The sequence below is a fragment of the Gnatocerus cornutus genome, chromosome 6 (genome assembly GCF_029298725.1).
Source record: "Gnatocerus cornutus isolate USDA-ARS CGAHR chromosome 6, icGnaCorn1.1, whole genome shotgun sequence".
In the NCBI taxonomy this organism is placed as follows: domain Eukaryota; kingdom Metazoa; phylum Arthropoda; class Insecta; order Coleoptera; family Tenebrionidae; genus Gnatocerus; species Gnatocerus cornutus.
In genome coordinates, this window is record NC_142238.1 from 14,792,501 (window position 1) to 14,815,231 (window position 22,731).

The 22,731-nt window shown below is 35.0% G+C and overlaps 3 protein-coding genes across 3 annotated transcripts; all 3 read left to right on the forward strand.

Moving 5' to 3' along the window:
• Nucleotides 1–1,509: 1,509 nt before the first annotated feature.
• On the forward strand, nucleotides 1,510–5,242 carry LOC148173278 (aminopeptidase N-like). The gene is made up of 15 exons (XM_088039861.1): nucleotides 1,510–1,907; nucleotides 1,950–2,105; nucleotides 2,151–2,420; nucleotides 2,468–2,790; nucleotides 2,838–2,883; nucleotides 2,929–3,037; nucleotides 3,081–3,237; nucleotides 3,282–3,562; nucleotides 3,624–3,949; nucleotides 3,998–4,229; nucleotides 4,273–4,588; nucleotides 4,651–4,720; nucleotides 4,864–4,953; nucleotides 5,062–5,090; nucleotides 5,202–5,242. The coding sequence occupies exons 1-15, from the start codon at nucleotides 1,510–1,512 to the stop codon at nucleotides 5,240–5,242; spliced, it is 2,844 nt and encodes a 947-aa protein (XP_087895987.1).
• Nucleotides 5,243–6,225: 983 nt separating this feature from the next.
• LOC148173279 (protein takeout-like) lies at nucleotides 6,226–7,209 on the forward strand. The gene is made up of 4 exons (XM_088038989.1): nucleotides 6,226–6,335; nucleotides 6,382–6,616; nucleotides 6,663–6,796; nucleotides 6,844–7,209. Exons 1-4 carry the CDS (start codon nucleotides 6,275–6,277, stop codon nucleotides 7,149–7,151), a joined length of 738 nt encoding a protein of 245 aa, XP_087895115.1. The 5' UTR covers nucleotides 6,226–6,274; the 3' UTR covers nucleotides 7,152–7,209.
• A 3,863-nt stretch (nucleotides 7,210–11,072) lies between these two features.
• On the forward strand, nucleotides 11,073–18,373 carry LOC148173280 (putative aminopeptidase-2). Its single transcript, XM_088039862.1, has 26 exons — nucleotides 11,073–11,710; nucleotides 11,758–12,069; nucleotides 12,119–12,541; nucleotides 12,592–12,757; nucleotides 12,803–12,995; nucleotides 13,042–13,319; nucleotides 13,366–13,547; nucleotides 13,596–13,772; nucleotides 13,820–13,966; nucleotides 14,013–14,085; nucleotides 14,131–14,341; nucleotides 14,383–14,430; nucleotides 14,475–14,528; nucleotides 14,594–14,640; nucleotides 14,697–14,804; nucleotides 14,917–15,635; nucleotides 15,687–15,989; nucleotides 16,037–16,220; nucleotides 16,267–16,511; nucleotides 16,556–16,950; nucleotides 17,063–17,337; nucleotides 17,383–17,564; nucleotides 17,613–17,789; nucleotides 17,837–17,983; nucleotides 18,027–18,105; nucleotides 18,155–18,373. The coding sequence occupies exons 1-26, from the start codon at nucleotides 11,073–11,075 to the stop codon at nucleotides 18,371–18,373; spliced, it is 5,982 nt and encodes a 1,993-aa protein (XP_087895988.1).
• The last annotated feature ends 4,358 nt before the right edge of the window (nucleotides 18,374–22,731 follow it).

The window sequence follows — 22,731 nt, forward strand, 5'->3', positions numbered from 1 at the left end:
AGCAATGTGAATTGGAGTCCTATCACATTCGTTTCCTTCAAGTTCCGATCCTGGAATGTCTGCTCTTTTCTAATTGTCGGAATTATTTAAGAACTGTCACCAGTCCTTGATAGAAATCACTTTTTTCATCCGTGCCCAGAGTAGGATCTCTAAAATTCTCCGTTATCACCAACTTAATTATCGAACGCGACAATAAAGATAATAAATATCAATAAAAAAATGGTGACTCTAATCGAACGTAACGCGAAATGTAATTCGTTTTATTTATAGCCGCTTTCGCAATTTTTTCAGTACGGTTCTGTGCGTCCAGTTTGACCGAATCAAAGATTTCCCAGCCTGTGGCTGTCTATAAAGATGCCATCTTTTCAGTCAGCGTTCTTTTCATTTATTAGCAGTCAATGTGTCCTCCAAAGCTACCAACTAAATAAAATTATAATGCAACAGAGATCTGAAAGCCACGTAAAAGCATGCACGAGAATTCGAAAATAACATTCCCTACGTAAAGTTGGAAGCAAACAAATTCACTTAAATGAACCGAAGAATAATTCATTTATTCATAACTTAATTTAGAAGATAATTTTATTTGCGATTTTAAGGTCAAAAATGGGGAAATGCAATTAGAGGCGGTGATTAATTCGAATTTGTTGAGTTATAGGTAAATGGGGCGGCAAAGTTAAACTTTCGGCTTTATCTTTTTAAATTAAGCTATAAAGTTGTTAAAAATCAACATAAAGAAGACGGAGGAGGTTTTGGAAGCGAATTTGAGGACGATGAAAAACGGTAAACTTTTGAATAATTGTTGCTTCAAAAAACAAAATAAACGTTCTGTTTTGATAAATATGCCTTTGCAACTTTTGTTAATTAATAGTAATTGGGTGACTCATGGATTTATCATGAAAATAAAATCGAAGATAACGAAAAGGGCCACAAACAAAGTGAGATCCACTAATATTAGGGGGCCACCGATACGGCATTTTTCCTGCTGAATTTACCGCTTTACAAAAGGGCATTTTTAAAAACCAAAAGATTTGAAAGAGATAAGTTAGATCCCTGTTATGAATGAATGTTAATTTTTATTAATGGATGGCTCCATAAGTAAATGACAATATTTTTACTAATTAAAATATAATGATCAAAAACTGAAAATAACAGAAACAAATGAATGCTAATCCTCAGTTTGACAAATGTTAGTTCTTGTTTGACAACAGCCGCCTTGTTAAATTTGGCGCCTACAAAAAATTCTCTACAAGAAAAATAAAGTTTAGTCTTTTAATTTCTAAATTCTGCTTTACCGTTGCAAAATGTTGTCACCGATTATAACCGATTCTAACGCTATAATTCACACATTTAATTCTCATTTTTTGGCCCCAATCCTTCTTCGCATTCGTAATATGACATTCTTAATCCTTTTATTTATGAATTTTATTATTTTATCGCCGTTATCTAATATAGTATACAGTAATATAAATACTCGCGATTTACCTTTGTTCAAAATCCTCTGACTTTAAAATGTGGAGGTTCCCAATTATCGCACTTCTAGTGACCGGTGTTCTATCCCAAGAACCGGTGATTCCTCTTCACTATGACGTCACTGTGGTCCTCCAAGAGACGGAATTAACATTCACCAGTGACACAATAATCAGAATAAATGTAGAAGAACCAACACCCATTCTTAGTTTAAACTCGAAGAATTTAAATGTGACGAAAATCAGTGTATTAAACCAAGAAGATATACCGGTACCACTCCTTATTTCCACCGTTGAAGATACAACCGGTGATGTACATCTTCAATTTGAAGCAGCTTTGGAACCAGGACTGTATTTCCTCACCTTCACAGCTGGTGGTACTATAAATGACCAACAGAAAGGACTGTATTATTACCAATTTGGGACCCCAGATACTCCACGGTACGACTTTCCACCTTCTATCATTTTCTAACGGTGTTGTAGGACCATCTTCTTGACGGATTTCCGTTATGACTGGGCTAGAGCAGTTTTCCCTTGTTTCGACGCCCCAAAATTTATCTCCACTTTCCAGCTGAACATCGTAAGGCCCAAAACCTACAGTGCGATTACCGGAGTACCATTAATTTCAACCACAGAATTGTAAGATCAAAATTCAATCAGTTTTCTCTGATTAGTGTTTTGTAGAGACACGGAGAGATCCAAAGACACGTTCGCCACGTCAGATCCTATCCCCACATATCTTCTAAGTTTCGCTATCGGTGACTTTATAACGAATGGTTCTGTGTCAAGTTTCGTGGAAACTGGTACTGAATTACTAGAGGAATTATCCAGAAACGCCTTGGAAGCGTTCAGGAGTTTGTACCCGTACAAAATATCCGATATCCACCAGCTCGTTGTCCCTGATTCCGCTATATCCACGGCGGTTTTAGAAAACAAAGGATTAATAGTTTACAGGTTTAATCTCGTTTTATTATCAGATTATTCTCTAATCTGATTTCCAGAGAATCCGCTGTTCTTTTCAACAAAGACCACCAAACTGCTGAAGACAAACAACACATTGCTACACTCATTAGTCATGCAGTTGTTGAACAAAAGCCCAAAGACTCTTACTCTTGGTCCAACTATTGGGTTTCTGCGGGTACCACTGCAACGTATCAGTACGAGGTCGTACATGCAATTCAACCAAGTTGGAGGCTGCAGGAGCAGTTCTTAGTCAACGAGTTGAGAGATGTGCTCCAGCGCGACACTAATGACTCTGTAATTTCTCTGGTTTTGCCGGAAAATCTAACTCCTTTGGAGTTCACACAAGAACAAGTCGTAAAATGTAGGAAGGATTCTTTTTCAAACATTTATTGTATTGTTGGTTTGCAGCTACCGCCGTTTTTAGGATGTTGTCCCGTTTTCCCACTCCTGCAGAGTAAGTACCTCTTTCCCGATTTAGACACTTTACCTTCGTTTTTAGTATATTTGAAGACGAAAATAATACAATAGTGGTTGGTTGGATCAATGAAGGAGTTCCCACAGTGGAAACCGAAAGAAATAGTCAAACGAATCAAATACGATTCATACAGGTACGACAAGTTTTTGTTTGCAAATTATTTATTGCTTTTGAAGGAGGACCCCGTGCGCTCCATCCCCATAAATGTGGTTTTTGCCGGTCAACCCCACGACCTCCAGAATTTCGATTTTATCCTGGAAGACAAAGAATTACAAGCCAATTTCGCCAATCAAGGTCCTTTTGAGTGGTACTTGGTCAATTCAGAGCGTCTAGGTACTAATTCCGTGTGGTTTCCTTCCTACTAATTTTTTCTCTAGGGTACTACCGTGTTAAGTACGACCCAGAAAACTGGGAAATGTTGACAAAATTTTTGCTGGATCCCACCAACAGCGTTTCTAGTATTTCAAGTGCAAACAAAGCAGTGCTGATAGAAGACGCCGCTCATTTTGCAAATCAAGACTTAGCTTTCGATTACTACTTAAACTTGATCCAGTACCTTGCAAGAGAGAAGGATTACATCCCAATTTTGGCGTTCATTAAAACAGCGAATGAGATAACAGCTCGCTTGTCTAAAACGAGCACGCAGGAGAAATTTATGGTGCGTTATATTTCTCATATCAGATATAAAATCATCTAAAAATATTGACGTCAAATTGCAGAGTTTTGTAACATCGCTACTTCAACACTTGTATGAAGATTTGGGGACGAATCCTCTTCCCCAGGACACCCACACGGACACCTTAAGTCGCATCAAAGTTCTAACGTGGTTGTGCGATTTAGGGTACGATAAATGCCATCAAGAAACGAACGCAATTTTATCTAAGGGTGAACCTGTTCATCCTGATCATCAAGAACTTATCTATTGTGGTGGAATGCGAAAAGGTACCAGAGAGAATTTCTTGTTCTTGAAAGATCAACACGAGGCTCATCGACACAGACGAATTCTCAAAAGCATGACTTGTACTGAAGACAGAGAAACCCTGGAGTAACTTTTTCCTGATTTTCGCTCTTTTAATTATTTACTCAATTTTAGGTACGTAGTGAAAGCCGCCCTTGGCCAACAAAGCATTTTAACACTTGAAGGCGAAGAGAAGTTATTCGCCTACTTGGCGGTCTTGGACGGTAGCGACATTGGTGTGGATTTAACTCTTGCTCTCACCAAACAGTATTTGGAACAAATTTTGCAACAATTTGACCAAGAAGTTGTTTCCGAAATGTTTCTAGCGCTGTCGAAGAAACTCGTGACTGAACAACAATTGCAAATGGTGAGAAACCAACTCTTGTATTAAATGCTACGAGGATCTTTAGGTAAACAACATGACTGAGTGCTTGACTGATGAGCAGAACACACAGTACCAACAGCTCTTTGAGAAAATGGTTCTCAATGTCAAAGACAATCAAAATTGGCAGAGATCGCACGAGGATGTGATCGCCGCATGGTTGGCTAATGTTCCCACTGAGGAAATCACCACCACATCCGAACCCACCACTACGTCCGAACCCACGTCTGAACCCACCACTACGTCCGAACCCACCACTACGTCCGAACCCACCACCACAGAAGAGGATGGCGGTGGCGGCGCGGCGGATGTGAAGATTTCTGTAACTTTGCTCGTATTGATCGGTTTGATTTCGTTTTATCACATGAAATAATTATGATTTGTTATTTTTAATAAAATCTTGAAGAATTTGACGCGTTTTATTTCCACTTTCAATTCTCAAATTTGTACAAATTAAAATATTTGTGTAATTGTTTGTACTAACGAACCAGAAAACTATTAATTAATTATTGTTTTTTTTTATCGTTTAATAACTGTGTTAAATTGTGAAATTCTATATCAACAAGAACCCATTTTAAAATTTTTTATTTCAAAATCGAACTAATTATTTTTTTTTAAGTAAAATCCATAACTTTGACATCTTTAACTCTACACTTTTGAGATTTAGGAAAATTATTATTTTTTTATCGCTAATTATGTCTGCCAAATTGTAAAATTCTAGAGCAAAGGAAATCCATTTTAGAAATTTTTATTTTGAAATCAAACTAAAAATTTACTTTTTTTCAATTTAAAATTCGTAACTTTGACAATTTTAAAGCTACAATAATGATATTCAAGAGAATTACTGTTTTTTTTGTCGTTCATTAACTGTACTAAATTGTAAAATTCTAGAGCAACGGAAACCCATTTTAAAAATTTTTATTTTAAAATCGAACTAAAGATTTTTTTTTTTTCCAGTAAAATTCATAACTTGGGCAGTTTTAACGCTACACCTATGAGATTTAAGAAAATTATTACTCTTTTATCGCTAATTATGTCTACTAAATTGTAAAATTCTAAAACAAAGGAAAAAATGTTTTTTTTTTAATCTTAATATTCGTAACTTTAACAATTTTGGTGCTATAACAATAAAATTTAGGGAAAAGACGTTTTTTTTATCGTTTGTTAACAGTGCTAAATTGTAAATTTCTAGAGCAACGGAAACCCTTTAAAAAAAAATTTATTTCAAAATCGAACTAAACATTTTTATTTTTTTTAAGTAAAATCCGTAACTTTGGCAGTTTTAACGTTGCATCTATGAAATTTAAGGAAATAATCACTCTTCCAAAGAAAATCTTCTGCTAAATTGTAAATTTCTAAAGCAAAGAAAAATTTATTTTTTTTAATTTAAAATTCGTAACTTTGACAATTTTTGTGTTACAGCAATGAAATTTAGAAAAATAACTGGTTTTTTATCATTTGTTAACTGCGCTAAATTGTAAAATTCTAGAGCAACAGAACCCATTTCTGTCGTGGATGGTAGCGGCATTGGTGTGGACTTAACTCTTGCTCTCACTAAACAGTATTTGGAGCAGATTTTCCAACAATTCAACCAAGAAGTTGTTTCCGAAATGTTCCTAGCGCTATCGAAAAAACTTGTCACTGAACAACAATTGCATATGGTGAGAAACTGACTCTTGTATGAAATACTACAAAAGAGCAGAACACACAGTACCAACAGCTCTTTGAGAAAATGGTTCTCAATATCCAAGACAATCAAAACTAGCAGAGATCGCTCATATTGATCAGTTTGATTTCGTTTTATAATCACCTGAAATAATTATGGTTTGTTATTTTTAATAAAAGAAGAAGAATTTGACGCGTTTTATTTCCATTTTCAATCCTCCAATTTGTACAAATTAAAATATTTCTAACGAACCAGAAAAACTGTTAATTAAACTAACAGTTGTAGAAAAACTCGCTTATTTCCTTAACGATCGTTTCTTCGATTATAAAAGGAAAATTGCACTCAATGCGGAATCTTAGTCCCAATGAAGTCCGCAACGTTAATTTTCTTCGTCGTTTTGACCACAAGCTGCTCCGGCAAACTACGTGAATATTTCCTCTTTTATCTTCTTTCTTCTAACATTTTTTCCAGCGTTCAAGACATGTGACCGGAAACAAGCCGACTTCAATGACTGCCTGTCGAAGGCAATTCAGGATGCTGTCACTCAACTGAAAGAAGCCAAACCTGAAGTCGGTTTGCCTTCTTTGGAACCCTTTTTCTTACCAACGGTGACTTTAGCCGCCGGTTCTAAAGCTGTTAACTTCAACCAAAACTACAAGAACTTTAAATGTGGCCACATAACCGAAATCGCTTCGTGTAAAGCAAGGTAGGAGTGAAATGTCGGTAATTTCAAACTAACGAATTTGGTTTAGTCTGGATTTCGGAACGAAGAAACTCCAAATGGATGTGGTGTTTCCAAAAGTGACTTTCGATTTTGATTATGAGATTAATGGAAAAGTTATGATGATGCCCATCGTTGGAAAGGGTCCAGGGCACATTTTAATCGGTAAAATTGAATTTTAACTATTATTTTACACTTTGGGGAATTTCCAGGCAAGCCGGAATTGACGTTGATTTTCACTCTACAAGAACATGATAAAGGAGGCAAAAAACACTTCAAGGTGTCAAATCTGAAAGTAACATTCAACAAAGTGGAGTCTTTACACGTAAACTATCAAAATTTGTTCAATGGAGATAAAGCATTAGGAGACAATATCAATCAAGTGATAAATGACAACTGGCAGGATATTTTCCAAGATATCAAACCTAGCTACGAAGATGCTGCTGGATCTGTAATAAAAGGAATGTTTAATAGCTTGCTCAACAAAGTACCGATCGCAGATATGTTTGGAGAACCATAATTCATGTTTCTAGAAGCGAATCGTACCAGAAATCGAATAAATTGTTGCATTAGTAAAACTTGAGTATCTCTTAATTGGTTTAAGTACATAAAAGCAATCAATTGTATTGCGCAAAACTTTAAGTAAATTAAGAATTTATGCAGTAATTTTATGAATCAGTCAATTAAAAGATTAAATTTCTCATAAGTACGTAATGTTATTGAAAACAACTGAGTGATGCAACGCTGAGGTCATTATCAAAACTCTGCTTGAAGTGTTTTTCGAAAGATTAATTTACACTGGAAGTTGTACCGGAAAACTTGCGCAATCGTTCTTGAAAGATAAGTATACTGAACTCATTTTAGCTTTGTCGTTAAATGAAATTCGGTAAAAATTAAGTTAGTCTCTTGACTAGGCTTTGCGGGAAGGTTGTTGTAAAGCATTTAAAGAGTCGAAGCCATAACTGCACTGAACATTTGACTCTAATATAAGTACACAAATAAAAGTTCTGTGAAGTCTCTGAATTCGTGTCAGTGTACCTATAGACTTGTTATTTTCACCTTTATATTATATTATACGTGACTGGCATTTTCTGATGATTAACAGATTATTATGTTATAGACACAATTATCTATATATTGAAGCTTTTAAAGCGATAAATCGTTAATTCCTGACGCGTGTATCATCATGAAATTATAAGTATGAACAATGTCGCGTTACTAGTAGTTCTAGTTAAAAAATTAACCTTGATTTAACCTTGGCTAGGTTGTTTTTATTATTTAATTTTTATGTCGAAATAGAAATAAAAATTTTGAATTTTTTCGATTAAAATTCGTAACTTTGGCAATTTTATTGCTATAATAATGAGATTTAGGAAAATTATTGATTTTTTATCGTTTATTAATTGTGCTAAATTGTAAAATTTTAGAGCAACAAAAACCCATTTTAAAAATTTTTATTTCAAAACTAAAAATTTTGGTGTTTTTTTTTCAGGTAAAATTCGTAACTTTAACACTACATCTATGAGATTTAAGAAAATTATTACTCTTTTATTTTTAATTATGTCTACTAAATTGTAAAATTATAGAGCAAAGAAAATCTATTTTAGAAATTGTGATTTTAAAATCAAACCATTTTTTTTTTTCAATTTAAAATTTGTAACTTTGGCAGTTTAAACGTTACAGCAATGAAATATAAGAAAATTACTGTTTTTTGATTGTTTATTAATTGTGCAAAATTGAAAAATTCTATAGCAACGGAAACCCATTTTAAAAATTTTTATTGGAAAATCGAACTAAAAATTTAGATTTTTTTTTAAGTAAACCGTAACTATGGTAGTTTAAGGAAATTATCACTCTTTCATTTCTAATTATGTCTGCTAAATTGTAAAATTCTAGAAGAAAGAAATCCTATTTTAGAAATTTTTATTTTGAAATCAAACCAAAATAATTTTTTTCAATTTAAAATTTGTTTTACGGAAATTACAGGTTTTTTATCGTTTATTAACTGTGCTAAATTGAGAAAATCTAGAGCAGCGAAAACCTATTTTAAAAATTTTTATTTCAAAATCGTACTAAATCTTTTCTATTTTTTTGCAAGTAAAATCCGAAACTTTGGCAGTTTTAACGCTACATGTATGAGAAAATTATTAGTCTTTCATAGCAAATTATGTCTGCTAAATTGTAAAATTCTTAAACAAAGGAAACTCAGTTTAAAAATTTTTATTTTGAAATCAAACCAAAAATTATTTGTTTTTAATTTAAAGTTCGTTACTTTGACAATTTTAGTGCTACAACAATAAAATTTAGAGAAATTACTGTTATTTATCTAAATGTGCTAAACCGTAAAATTTTACACCATTTTAAAAAATTTTATTTCAAAATTTAACTAAAAATTTTGAATTTTTGCAAGTAAAATCCGTAACTTTGACAGTTTCAACGCTACATTTATGAGATTTAGGAAAATTATCACTTTTTCATTGATAATTATGTCTGCTAAATTGTAAAATTCTAAAGCAAGGAAAACCCATTTTATAAATTTTTATTTTAAAATTGAGTTAAAAATTTTGAATTTTTGTTAATTTAGAAATCAGCAAAATTTAAAAGAGATAAGTTAGATACCTATAGTAGATTGTTTAATAGATGGCACCACAAACAACTGTCAAGTTGATAAAAACCATAAAGTTATAACACAATACCCTCAAATCTACACCGAGAATAACAATAGTTATTTAATAAACTAGTTTGTTAATGAAGGCGATTAATGATCGACACTGTTTAAAGCACGAACGAGCGAAGCGAGTAAGTGTCTTTAATAGTGGAGATCATTAATCGCCCATTAACAAACGAGTTTATTACAACGTTTTATCGTTGACCACACAATACCTTTATTTGGGTGACAAAATGGGCAAGAGTTTCACGGAAAAATCATTATGATAAAAAAACATAGTTACCATTGAAAAAAATGACATGCGAATTTTATCAACAAGTGTCACCATTTTGAAAAAGTTGTTGCTGAAGTCGTAATTATGGACCTGGAAAATTGTGATAATACCCTACCGGCTGCAGTGGTCCAAAGCGCAAACGATGCATGTTCAAGTTTATTACCGAGTAAAAGTCGGGATGTTTACGAAAAGACTTACAATGAATTTTGTGATGTCAAAATGTCAAAATTACAAAAAGAGCTGCATAATGAAAAAGAGAGCGTTAATGACACCCATTAACGCATCCTTTTTCAGACAAACTGATTCATTAATATCGACATTAATAAGAGGTCAACGATAAAGTAAGTTTATTACTGACGCTCCCACAATTTGGTGACAAATTGACCATCACTTTGTCATGTCACTTCAACTTTTATTTTTTATTTCTTACGATTTCCGACAAAATTTAGTACAAAACACGTCAATAAAATGGTTTACATGACTTGGAGCTTTACTCGGCACAAAAATTCCTCGTATTTCAAGACAGCTCCTCGTCAGTAATGTGTCATTTTTGTGATAAGTAAGTAACTGTTAACCTTGGTTAGAACCCAAAACTATGACAAGAAAATCATAAATCAATGATTTACGCATCATCTGATGATAAACTAAAATGAGAATTAAATTCCTGGAACACAATAATAAATCGAACACAAATATAACTAATGAGTATTAGTGATTTGATTAAAAGTTTCCTTGAAACAACTTTGAGTAAACATTTCTAGAATAAAATTATTCACATCTGTAGCTATGTGCGAAAACTTGCATCAATGAGATAATTTTTCTTTTTTATAAATAAACAATGTCACATTTTTTCTACTAGGAGCGTTTTTTATTATTTTTTTGAAGGTGTCGTAGATTGATCTTCTCAAGTGTTATTTCTACAAATTCCACAATCGGCACTCCATTGAAGCGTAAAGACAACTGCACCAAAGCATCCAATAGGAATGCAGCAAGAACTGGATTAGTCGGTTTTTACACAGAATTCTTTGTTTTCACGCCCTGATTGGTTTCTGTAAATATACTAAGCAACATTTTGTGAATTTAAGCGACTTTTTTAAAGGATACATCAGATTGCGATTTCTAGCTCTTTACATTGAATTTTTTTTTATTATTGTTATCAAAGTCATAATAATATAAAATGTCAGTTTTAGTGGAACAAAAACAGTTTCTAATCCCTCATTTCATTCAGACCTTAAGCTATTTACACCTTAAGTGTATTTATTGGAGGACATTACTATCTGTCTTCTTTACGACTAAAATGTTGCATTTAACATCTGTGATAACTATAGAAATTTGAACCATAAATCAAAAATTTTGTCTTCAATTACTTTTTAGATCCAGACAATCTAAGCCCAAAAAGCAATAAATTAAATTACTCCTAATACCTCTTCTCCGATAAGATACCACCACGAATAAAACGGCACCATTCTTGGGCGCGTCAGTCTTTACGTCGCGAAACCATGTCTTCGAAGTTCTTTTTGTTATTCTTATTTTCCGCAGTAACCGCCTCTCCTTTTGATCTTCCTGACGAGAGTGTGAACATTTTACCACGAAATGTAGAGTATCGTCTTCCAACAGGAGCCCTCGAAGTTAGTTACTACAAGATCGATCTCTCTTTTGACGAAAACATCTTCACAAATTTGGCTTTTAATGGAAATGCGTATATTACATTCAACAATCTTAAAGCCACGAGAGAGATTAAGCTCCATGCTAATGGTCTCAACATCTTGCAGCTGTCTTTAGTGACGCAAAATGGTCGTACAATTCAGATCAGCAATACTGAATTTGTGAGTGACAGTCTTACGGATATTTTAACACTGACTACAGCGGAGGAGTTGGAAATTGGTAACCACCAGTTCAATATAAGTTATTTTGGGCGAATGAGAACCGAAGACGATATGAATGGGTTTTACAGAAGTTCCTATGTTAACAAAGATAACATTAAAAGAAATTTGGGGACGACTCAAATGCAACCAACCCATGCCAGGAAAGTCTTCCCTTGCTTCGATGAGCCTTCTTACAAAGCAGAGTTTGATATTAGTATTACGCATCCGAAGCAGTACACAGCCGTCGGCAACACTCCAGCCAGCAGATACGAGTAATACCAAAAAAAAAGTTTCTAGTTTTACTTTACCACACTTTTAGGGATACAACTTCTGCTACAACTACCTTCGCGACGACACCCAAGATGTCCACATACTTAATCGCGTTCGTTGTTTCGGATTTCACGTGCTCAAGCAACAGTCTTGAAGACGGCACTCCTCATTCTATCTGTTCAACAGAGGAGTCAAAAGACATCCGAAACTTGGCGTTGGATTTTGGGGTTGACTTGGCCGAGGCTATGGAAACATTCACGGGGGTGAAGTACGACGCTCACAAAATCACGAAAATCCATCAGTTTGCCATCCCTGACTTCTCCGCGGGCGCTATGGAAAATTGGGGGCTCGTCACTTACAGGTCAGTCTTGGAGTTTCGGTACTTTAATTGTAATCCCAATTGTTAACAGAGAGCGTTATTTGCTGTGGGATCCTCAAGAATCCTCCAATCGCTACAAACAACATGTCATCACCATCATCGCCCACGAGTTGTCCCATTTCTGGTTTGGTAACTTGGTGACGTGTAACTGGTGGTCCAACACCTTCCTCAACGAAGGTTTTGCTACTTACTTCGAGTACCATTTACCCCAACAAGTTAACAGTACTCTTCAAACCGACAAACAATTCGTTATTGAAGCACACCACACTGCACTATCCAGCGACGCCTCACCCAGTTCGGCGCCTCTTTCTTCACCGGCGTCTTCACAATCACAAATCTCCGGGCGTTTTAGTACTGTTTCGTACAGCAAAGGAGGAAGCGTCTTCAGAATGGTACAACACATCATGGGACTTGACGCGTTCAAACAAGGACTCAACAAGTACATCACAGACAAGTAAAGATCAAAAATTTGGGGATAATCGCAATCAAACTAATTTTTCTTAGTCAATTCAAAAACACCGTACCTGAGGATCTGTGGGCGGCTCTCCAAAATTTCGCACCTGCTGGTCTACCATCGACCCTTGCAGATATCATGCACAGATGGGTTTATTATGGAGGATATCCGGTTTTGAATGTGAGCGCAACGGGGACGCAAGTTACCATTTCGCAGGTAAAAAAACTAATCCTAATCCACCCATGAAATGGTTCTTTTCAGAGACGCTTCTTGTCGAGTGGTCAAGCCTCAGTCAATGAAAAGTGGTACGTCCCAGTGAGCTACACAACCAGTTCTGATGATAACAAATTTGAAAGTACCACACCACGTGTCTGGTTGAGGCCCGAACTTAACATTAATAGTCCACTCCTGCAGAACGCGGATGACTGGATTATTTTGAATAACCAGCAAGCCGGTACGGTACCCTTTGAAACTACTATAATTATCATTTTAATCGCCAGGTTACTACCGCGTGGACTACGATAAAAATCTTTGGGAGAAGATTAAGACAGCTTTGAACAAACCCAACTTTGATGGCATCCATGAGCTTAACAGAGCTCAGATCGTCAACGACTTCTTCAACTTTGTCAGATATGACTATTACAGCTTTTCTGAACTTTTGGATTTATACAGTTTCTTGAAGAACGACACTTCGTACTATGCGTGGTACTCTGCGTTCAGCGCGTTTTCGACCATGACATCAAGAACAACAAACCAGAAAGTGCAAGACAGTCTATCGGTACTACCTATCATTGTTACGCTTAAAGTTACTAGTAAGATTTCAGGCACACATCTTGGATCTTGCGGAGAATTTCTACAAATCCGTACCATTCAATACCGATAAAAGTGATGACCAAATCTTCACGCTGTCTAAAGTGCTGATAGTACCATGGGCCTGCAGATTGAAGCATAAGGACTGTGTTGACAATGCTTTGGCGGCGTTTGAGGATTTCCGCACAAACCAGAAGTAAAGAGTTAAAGTTAGATTAAAAAGTCGTAACTGATTTTTATACAGGAAACCAGACAAAAATCTTATTTCTGTGGTGTATTGCAATGGCCTTCGCCACAGTACTAACATAGCGAGAGATTGGAACCACTTGTGGGAAGAGTACCAGAAGACTCCACTCTCTGACGAAAAAGTTACGATTTTGTCCGCCCTCGGCTGCACCACTGACGAAGAAACCCTCACCAAGTAAAACCGACGATATCATTACAAAGTACCAATAGACATTGTTACAGTTTCTTGTACAAAGGCATCGATGGTAACTCAGGAGTTCGCCCACAGGACACAACTTACGTTTTCTCCGCCGTTTATGGAGGCAACCCCGAAGGAGTTGACGCAGTTCTCAACTTCATCATCAAAAACCACACTCAAATCGCCACCCAGTAATTATAATTTTCGGTTTTTCGCACTTCTTGTTGTTATTTTCAGTTCGGCGAGCACTCTTGCCACGTTGTTAAGTAACGTCGGTTCAAGAATTACCCGCAAAGAGCAAGCAGATCAGGTGAGGGAAAATATGAGAAAATTTGACTTTACGTCTTTGTTTTAGTTGGAGACGCTCGTTAACTCCGGAGCTCTGGTAGCATCAGTGCAGAGTACCGCAGCGAGCGCTCTTGCAACCGCTCGGTACAATTTAGTATGGACCGAAAGCTTCGAAGAAGAAATGAGAGTTTATTTCTCTATAATTGAGAGTGGAGCAAGTTCTCTAACGGTGGGAGTTAGTACCATCGTCATGGCAGTGTTGGTGGTTTTCTACCAAATTTAATTTAAAGATGTGTTCAGACTAAATAAAATTTTATAGAGACTTGTAGTTTTTTGCAGTCAGACCACAAAAACTGGAAAGATAAATGTCTGTCTTTTTGTTTGATTTGAGCAATAAAGAATATTTTGTAGTTTTGCACCTCCAGAAAAATTCGCAAATAATAATAAATGTGCAGTTTTATTGTGGTGATGAATAAAATGTTTGAGTTAATAGACACTAAGAAGATAAACTTCTGGTAAAATTCATTCAGTTTTGCCCGCTAAAGCTGTAAAACTGGCACAACTGACTTGCAATTTCGTAATTCGTCTATAGTCATAAAATAATAGCGAAATTCTTCAAAGAATGAGTACTAGTTTTTGCAAACAATACTAAAAATTCATATGGAAGATTACCTGAATCAACAAATCCAAAAGCCGAACCTTAAATCGGTCCTAGATATCGATATTTCATTTACGCAAGCTGTGTTAAAGTTAAATTCAGCTTAACGTACTCGACTATAAAAAAAAGGGATTACTGCATCAATAAAGCCATAAATTAATTACCTAACCCCTTGTCCATGATAAGAGATAACAGAAAGAATTAAAACCGGTGATCATCCAAAGCTACCAGTTTTGTGTCCCTAAAGGTCCAAGCAAACGTAAGATGAAGAAGTACGTGTTGTTTCTGTTTTTAGCGTGTGGGTACACAACTCCTGTTAAGCCCAAAGCAGAAAAGGAAGATTATCGTTTACCAGCGTTTTCAGTGGAAGTTGATCATTACGATCTAGTTCTGACACTTGGCGAAGAAATTTTTAAGAGTGCGACTTCCAATACGTTCGAAGGAGAAGTAACTATTGTCTTTAAGAACAAGAACGCTACAAGCGAAATTCGATTACACGCAAATAAAATAACAATCAATGCTGGAAGTGATGTGGTGCTGGAAAAAGTAGTAAATGAAGCAGAAAATCAAGTCATTGCACTTACAAATACAAATTTTGAAAGTGATACTAACACTGATATTTTGGTTCTAACAGCAGGGGAAGCCCTTGAAGTGGACGCTTCTTATAGTTTGAAAATTAAATATACAGCCCTGATGAGAACCAATGAAATGTACGGCTTCTATAAGAGTTCTTACCCCAAGGATAACAACGAAGTATTTTTGGGTACGACTCAGTTTCAGCCCACGCACGCAAGAAAGGCGTTTCCATGCTTCGATGAACCTATTTACAAGGCTGTTTTCAAAATCAGCATTAGGCACCCGTCTTCCTTAACTGCTCTAAGTAACACCAAAGGAACAGCAACAGTTGAGACTGAGTAAGTTTCGGTAAAGTAACAAAATGTATAAAAAGTAACTTCGTTTCACAGAACTACCTACACAGTTACCACGTTTGAGCCCACCCCAAAGATGTCAACGTATTTGGTAGCATTTATTGTGTCTGATTTTACATGCACTGAGAGTGCAGGCAGTACAACACACAGAGTTTGTTCAAGAAGCGACACTGCTTCTTTGAGAACCACCGCACTGGCAGCTGGTCCTAAACTAATAACAGCTTTGGAAGGCATAACTGGAATTCAGTACCTTAGCTCACAAATTGGGAAAATGGACCAAGTCGCTATTCCTGACTTTTCCGCAGGAGCTATGGAAAACTGGGGTCTTATCACATACAGGTAAACTCCTCACAAATCAGTACTAACAATAAAACAATTTTGAACAGAGAAACCGGTCTTCTATGGGACCAGGCTCGTTCCTCAAACTCCTACCTCCAGTCAATCACCAACGTAATCTCCCATGAGATCACCCATATGTGGTTTGGAAATTTGGTTACATGCCACTGGTGGAAAGACACGTTCCTCAACGAAGGTTTCGCAAGATTGTACCAATATTTCGGCACGGCAAAAGTACCACATCTAACCAAACTCCCTTAAATGCAATGAAAGTTTTTAGATCGATTCCGCAGCTTCGTGGGAACTCGACAAACAATTTGTTACCGCCCAAGTCCACCCAATGTTGGTAACAGACGCTCAAACAACAGCCAAAGCTTTGTCTCATGACGTCTTCACGCAAGCAGAAATCTCCGATAGATTTACCTCAGTGTCTTACAACAAGGGGGCGAGCGTGTTGCGCATGTTGCAACAAGCAATAAAAGAAGAAAACTTTAACAGAGGGTTGAATGATTATCTGTCGACAAAGTAAGTTTGGAATTTTTTGGAAGCAGAAAGTATATTTTTTGTAGCGAATTTGGTTCGACTACTCCTGAAGACTTGTGGACAGCTCTTCAGAAACAAGTCCAAGCGGGAGCTCTACCCGATGGTACTACTCTAGCAACAGTGGCGGAAAATTGGGTGAAGGAACCTGGATTTCCTCTGTTAACCGTTCAACAAAGTGGTACCAAAGTTGAGATCTCGCAAGCGCGTTTTTTGAGTACCGGAACCCACGATGCGACCAAGAAATGGTACGTTCCCATCACCTACACTCTTTCATCTGAAGAGGAGCATTTCGACGACACCACAACAAGAGCGTGGTTACTTCCCAGTGAAAAACTAACAATTGATGTACCTGAAGGTACTGAATGGATCATCCTTAACAACAAACAAACAGGTAAGGATTCCAAGAGTACTTTCTTCTGTTGTAACCTAATCTTTTTATTGCTTTCCATTAAAAACTTCAATAAACAATCGACAATAATCTGATAACGTATCTGCGATTAACAAATTCCAGAACATTACTCGATATCTTTCAGGGTACTACCGAGTACAATATGACGATGCTCTTTTCGCCAAAATCGAACAAGTACTAAAAACCAACTTAACCCAAATTGGCGAAATTAACAGAGCCCACTTAGTCGACGATGTCTACAATCTCGCCAAAATTGGTACTTATAGCTATACGAAACTCTTTGAATTCTTCCTGTATTTGGAAAAAGAAGTTTCGTACTATCCTTGGAATGCGGCCATCACGGCGTTTTCAAGCATGTTGCAACGCACTGGAAACGAAAAAATCAGAGCGAGCATTTCGGTACGACCTTGCACTTACCAACTTTTAATTACCTGGATTTTGTAGCAATACATTTTGACTTTGATTAAAAATTTGTACGCTTCTGTACCATTTGACGAGGCTAAAGACGACAACCAAATCTACACATTCAACAGAGTTCAAGCTGTCACTTGGGCTTGCAGATTGGAAAATCAAGAATGTGTTACAAAAGCAGTAGCAGCTTTCCAGAAGTACAAGACAGACGGGACGTAAGTAGTGATAAAGATTTTAGACGTTTTCTCAAGATTTGCTTGCAGGGAAGTGGACAAAAATCTTAAAAGTAGCATCTACTGCAACGGTCTAAGACACAGTGCTAGCTCAACAGAAGACTGGAGTTTCTTGTGGGGGAAATACAGTGAAACGCAGCTTGCAAGCGAAAAAGTCACCATTATATCAGCCCTGGGATGTTCCCGTGACCAAACAGTTTTAGAAAAGTACGAGAAAATCATTCAGAACGCAAAAACTTTGAATTTTATTTCAGCTACTTGCAAATGTCGATTAATAAAACCTCGGGAATCAGACAACAAGACGCTTTGTCCGTCTTTTCGTCCGTTTACACGCAGAATCCAGAAGGAGTGGGCTACGCTTTGAATTTCCTCCTGCAGAACCACAAGGCTATCGCCGAATAGTAAGGACTATTTTGGTACTATTAAATTTAACTTCTTTTTTAGCTATGGAAGTATGAACTCGCTCAACAACCTCTTCAGCGGGTTGGCTGGACGTTTCACTCTACAAACCCAAGTGGACCAAGTAAAATCCGGTAAAAAATACGAAAATTGTTTGATTTGTTAATTTCCAGTTGAAAAAATTCATCACTGATAACTCGGATCTCGAAGAATCCGTGAAAAGTGCAGCGGAAAGAGCAGTGGAAAATGCCGAAAACAACTTGAGATTGATTGCGGAGTTCGAGAAAGAACTTTCAGTATATTTCAATTTGAACACCGCCGACAGTTTGAGGATTGGAGGTGTTACAATGGTCGGAGCGATTTTCGTGGTTTTGTACCAGTTGTGGTTCTAATTAAAATTAGATTTAACTGTCATTGTCAAATGAATAAATTAATTTAAACTTGTTTTGTTAAACTGGTTAATAATAAATAAATATTTTTATATCTGGATCCTTCATTTCGCTTATTTAAGGTTTTAGATTACGTAAGTAGCATTGGCACTGAACAATGCACGTCTGAGTGATAAGTCTGATAAAAAAACTTCTAGATAAATTGTAATATATTTTATAAACAGATGATAAAAATCAATGTGTACTGGAAACAAAACCAACCATTTGAAATGAGTTGCTCATAACTCATGTTTATCCTCGAAAATTATGTACAAACGTCAGAAATATTATCTAGGTACGAAACTTTCATAAATCATCGTTATTTTCAGATAATTACAATCTTTGGCACTATTATTTAAAAGCAATTCGTTATAAATAAAAGTACGACATACAGACACTTCGTCATATAAATTGGTATGGTCATAAATTAAACAAATGTTTAATGTCACTGTAAATTAAAAGTTAAATTTTACTAAAATTTTACTTTTCCACATATTTCTTTCATTTGTAAGATGACTGAAATACGCTAAATTGATAAGACTGATGACAGGAAAACATTAATAACCCTCAATCGTTTGCGTTCACAGGAAAGCTTATTAAGTGTCCGAGATTAAAATCTTTAAATAGACAATACAATTATTGTATCATCACTATTTTTTTTTAACCGCCAATCTATGTAAAAATATCCAACGCCCCAATCAAAATTAATTCAATTATCTTCGTTAAACAATATTACTTTATCTTGCAAACGACACGCTACGTCAACAAAACTGGTTAATTAGTTTGCTATCAACAGTTATTTTGGTAGATAAAATCGAAAAAACACAAAGAGACATTCAAGGACGTAAACTTTTTCAGAATTTAGGACTTTTGCACACCAACCTACAATGTCTCATCGATTTTTAGTAATATCAGTTATCTACAAAGCTCGTTATCGAAAATGGGATTAAAGGCTCTTATATAAAACATGCAAGTAATTGCGACATCTCCGAAAATACTATGTTATAAGTGCTTTGTTAATGGAAAATGTAGAACATATTTCAAAATTGAGAAATCTTTCTTATCCTCGTAGCACTACTCATCCCATTGTTCCGTTGTATAAACAAATTCGTTTGCACAGTTATTACAAATGTGATAATTAATTTATCAAAATGTAGTCTACTCAAAAAAAATTTAAATTCCACGAACATTTTAGTAGATTATTGTTTTGAAGTAGGTAAACGTGTCAGTGTCAATTTATCAGCAAAACTGAATTTCCCTGCCATTGTAATGTAAAAACTGTTTGTTTCGATACTCTAAGAGCCTCTTTTGTATATTATACAGAATGATAAAAAACAGACGCCCATGAGTGGAAGTATCATGTCCTTTCCAGTTAAACCATCTCAGAAGTCAAAGCAAAAGTAATTTAAACCCATTTCTTTACACAAAATGGATTTTTTTTCAAAAGAGAAACTTGGCAATGGTGCTCAACCCCTTCTCATAAAATGTTACATTTTGCAGACTCCGTAACTAAGCAACCAATACTAAAAGCTACAATGTTGCAACATTGAAAAATTATCTACAAAGCAAAGAAATGGTACTTTTAAAAATTTAAGAAACTTGGATTAAAGCACTTTTTGTCCTTTTTTTTTTTGATACAGAATATCAATAACTGTAAAAAATGTGATGTGTAACACTGAAATTGTTATAAAAAGTTTATCCAAAGAGAGTTTGATCGTGTATAAAGAAAATTTTTATCTTATTTAAAAAAGCACAAATTTTGTTTTGGTTTTTAAGTTTAGTCTCAGGAAAGAATTAAATGCCACATGAAAGGTAGCATGGGCGTCTTTTTTTCGTCATCCTGTATATAGATTTTGTATAGTATGTAAAAGAATTTATACATTTTTCAAATCAACAAAAAAAAAAAAATTTCTATCGACATACAGGCTAATGTTTGGAATTTTTGATAAAACTGTGTATTAGAGATATTTTATTATCTTATCTTTTAATTATTTTTGGTAATATTTTATGAACGCAATACAATTTAATCTGACAATCACGACCCAGTCAGAACAATATATTCATCTCATTTGTTGTTAAAAATGCGTTTTTTTTTATTTACACAAAAGGTTAATAAACCGTTTCATAGAAATTAGAAACAAGTTAAACCAGTTTCTTAGATTTTATATCATTTTTGCGCATCGAATTAGACTAACTTATAGTATGTATGTAGAGCAAAAGAGACATTTTTAGAAACTTATATTTAAAGCTCCACCCTTTCCTCATAACACAATGAAGAATGTGATTGGAATCGGATTAAAACCAAAAAAAGGATTCGTGTGATTGGATGGCATTGTCTTTATCAAAGATGTTTTTATAATAAAAAACGCACCCGAGCAACCCATTCGAACGTAACTTGTCATTTTCACTGGCTGGGTGTCCAAAACTGTTGCTGATTGGATCGATTTCTTAGCTAATTAAATCATCCACAAAAAGACTCGCGACAGAAACTTGCAGTATTAGCGCCAGTTTCTTAGATTTTAGATCATTTTAACCGTAAAAATTGTCATCTCATTGTAAGTCGCCTCTCACGGTTTACTTCATCGCTCATATCAGGTGAAAATTACAGAATGACTAATCAAAACTGTACGAAAAATGAGGAAATATTTTCAATTTCAATATTTTCAATTCTTGAAGAATTGAACCATTTTTGGTGGTTTGTTATCAAGACGTGACAATTAAAGAATTGTGCTCTTTTAAGCAAATTGATTGCACCGGTAAAATGTTTGCATATTTGCTGAGCTTCTGATATCAAAATCTGATTAAAATTTCCGCCAGATTACCATCCAAAGAAATTTGGAAATAACAATTTGCGCAACAGAAGTTACAAGAAGAAAACGACCGCACTAAAGGCTGTGTTATAGAAATGAACTTAATTTACACGTATTGTAGAGCTAAAGTCAAAATTAAAGTTAAAGCATAAATCAAAATTCTAAGAAGACAAAACACCGTAGAATTAATTGGAGATGCATGAGACTAAATTCTGCCACTTCTCCAAAAAAAAAGACCAAACTATTGTGTTTATTATCAAGATACATTAAAAAAATAGGTAAGTCCCTATTGCAAAAAAATTACTTTGAAATAAAAGGGACAATTTTAATCTCGATTGACCATTTTGGTCACCTAACTGAAATTCAATTTCGTCCGAAATAATGAATAAGTTAAGTCGAGGTTAGCTGCAGTTATTTTGAAAATGTGGACAGTGCAAAAATTTTGAAAGCTTTATCAATTACGTTTCAGAGAGTCAAAATAGATTAAATTTGAACTGAATAACAGTACATACAGGTCAAATATATCAAAATTTCGTAATAACTCGCATGTGCCTTGACATTGAAACACGACCTTCACTACTAAAATTCTACTAAAGTAAAAAAAAAAATCATAATGTTTAGAAACATTATTGGTATTTCGAACTATTGGTCCTTTTCAGGGTTTTATTTCGTTTGAAATGCCTGTAAAAATATATTTTTCTAAAGATAAGTATTCGTTGTGAGGGTACATAGATGTATTAGAGCAGATATTCCGATAAGATAAATTAATTTATTAAAAAAGGACAGATTGTCGTCATCAATCAATACGATTCTAAAGATTATAACGTAAAACGTATTGTAATAAATTCGTAACATAATACAAAATTCTAGTTGCCAAAAATACAATAATTACCCTATATTTTTAAACAAAATTAGAAATTAATAAATCAAAGTTGCAATCTATAACACTTGTCGTTTTCCTGGCCGTCCCATTGTAAACTTTAAGTTAACAGCAGTAGAAATGCTAACAACTTTTGTTAAAGTTAAGATATTTATCAAACATGAATATTATAGATTCATAATAACGTTGTTACTGTTTCATAATAGCATAGTTACCGTTTCATAATAACATAGTTGCCATCAATCCATAGAAATTGGGACAATAAAAGCAGTTCCAAAGACCAAAATCTAAAAATCTCCATTTATTTATATTAATTGTAACATAAAACAGCTTGAGAAATGCTTTACTGGCCGTTTCATGGCTGTTTCATCGCGACTTCCGTCAAAAATTAGAAATTTGCAGAACTGTTGTGTGCTAGTATTGCGAACTTCGTTTCGATAAAGCTTTGTATTTACTACAGATATTAACTAATGCATAAAAAACTCGGACGTTAACGTTCATTATAAATTAGTTAATATTCTTCCCAAATAAATAGCTATTCTCGACTACACACCATCACTTTTAAAATGTTAGCATAGATATAGATAGACAAAAATCAGTTGCTTGGTTCTGATTTCCCAAAAATCTTAATT

Coding starts and splice junctions, on each gene's coding strand:
- LOC148173278 (XM_088039861.1), top strand. CDS start 1,510: ATGTGGAGGTTCCCAATTATCGCACTTCTAGTGACCGGTGTTCTATCC. Junction 2,106..2,150: donor TTAATTTCAACCACAGAATT/GTAAGATCAAAA, acceptor AGTGTTTTGTAG/AGACACGGAGAGATCCAAAG. Junction 3,238..3,281: donor GGTCAATTCAGAGCGTCTAG/GTACTAATTCCG, acceptor TTTTTTCTCTAG/GGTACTACCGTGTTAAGTAC.
- LOC148173279 (XM_088038989.1), top strand. CDS start 6,275: ATGAAGTCCGCAACGTTAATTTTCTTCGTCGTTTTGACCACAAGCTGC. Junction 6,336..6,381: donor AAGCTGCTCCGGCAAACTAC/GTGAATATTTCC, acceptor CATTTTTTCCAG/CGTTCAAGACATGTGACCGG. Junction 6,797..6,843: donor TCCAGGGCACATTTTAATCG/GTAAAATTGAAT, acceptor GGGAATTTCCAG/GCAAGCCGGAATTGACGTTG.
- LOC148173280 (XM_088039862.1), top strand. CDS start 11,073: ATGTCTTCGAAGTTCTTTTTGTTATTCTTATTTTCCGCAGTAACCGCC. Junction 14,805..14,916: donor ATATTTCATTTACGCAAGCT/GTGTTAAAGTTA, acceptor AAGAGATAACAG/AAAGAATTAAAACCGGTGAT. Junction 18,106..18,154: donor TACAAACCCAAGTGGACCAA/GTAAAATCCGGT, acceptor GTTAATTTCCAG/TTGAAAAAATTCATCACTGA.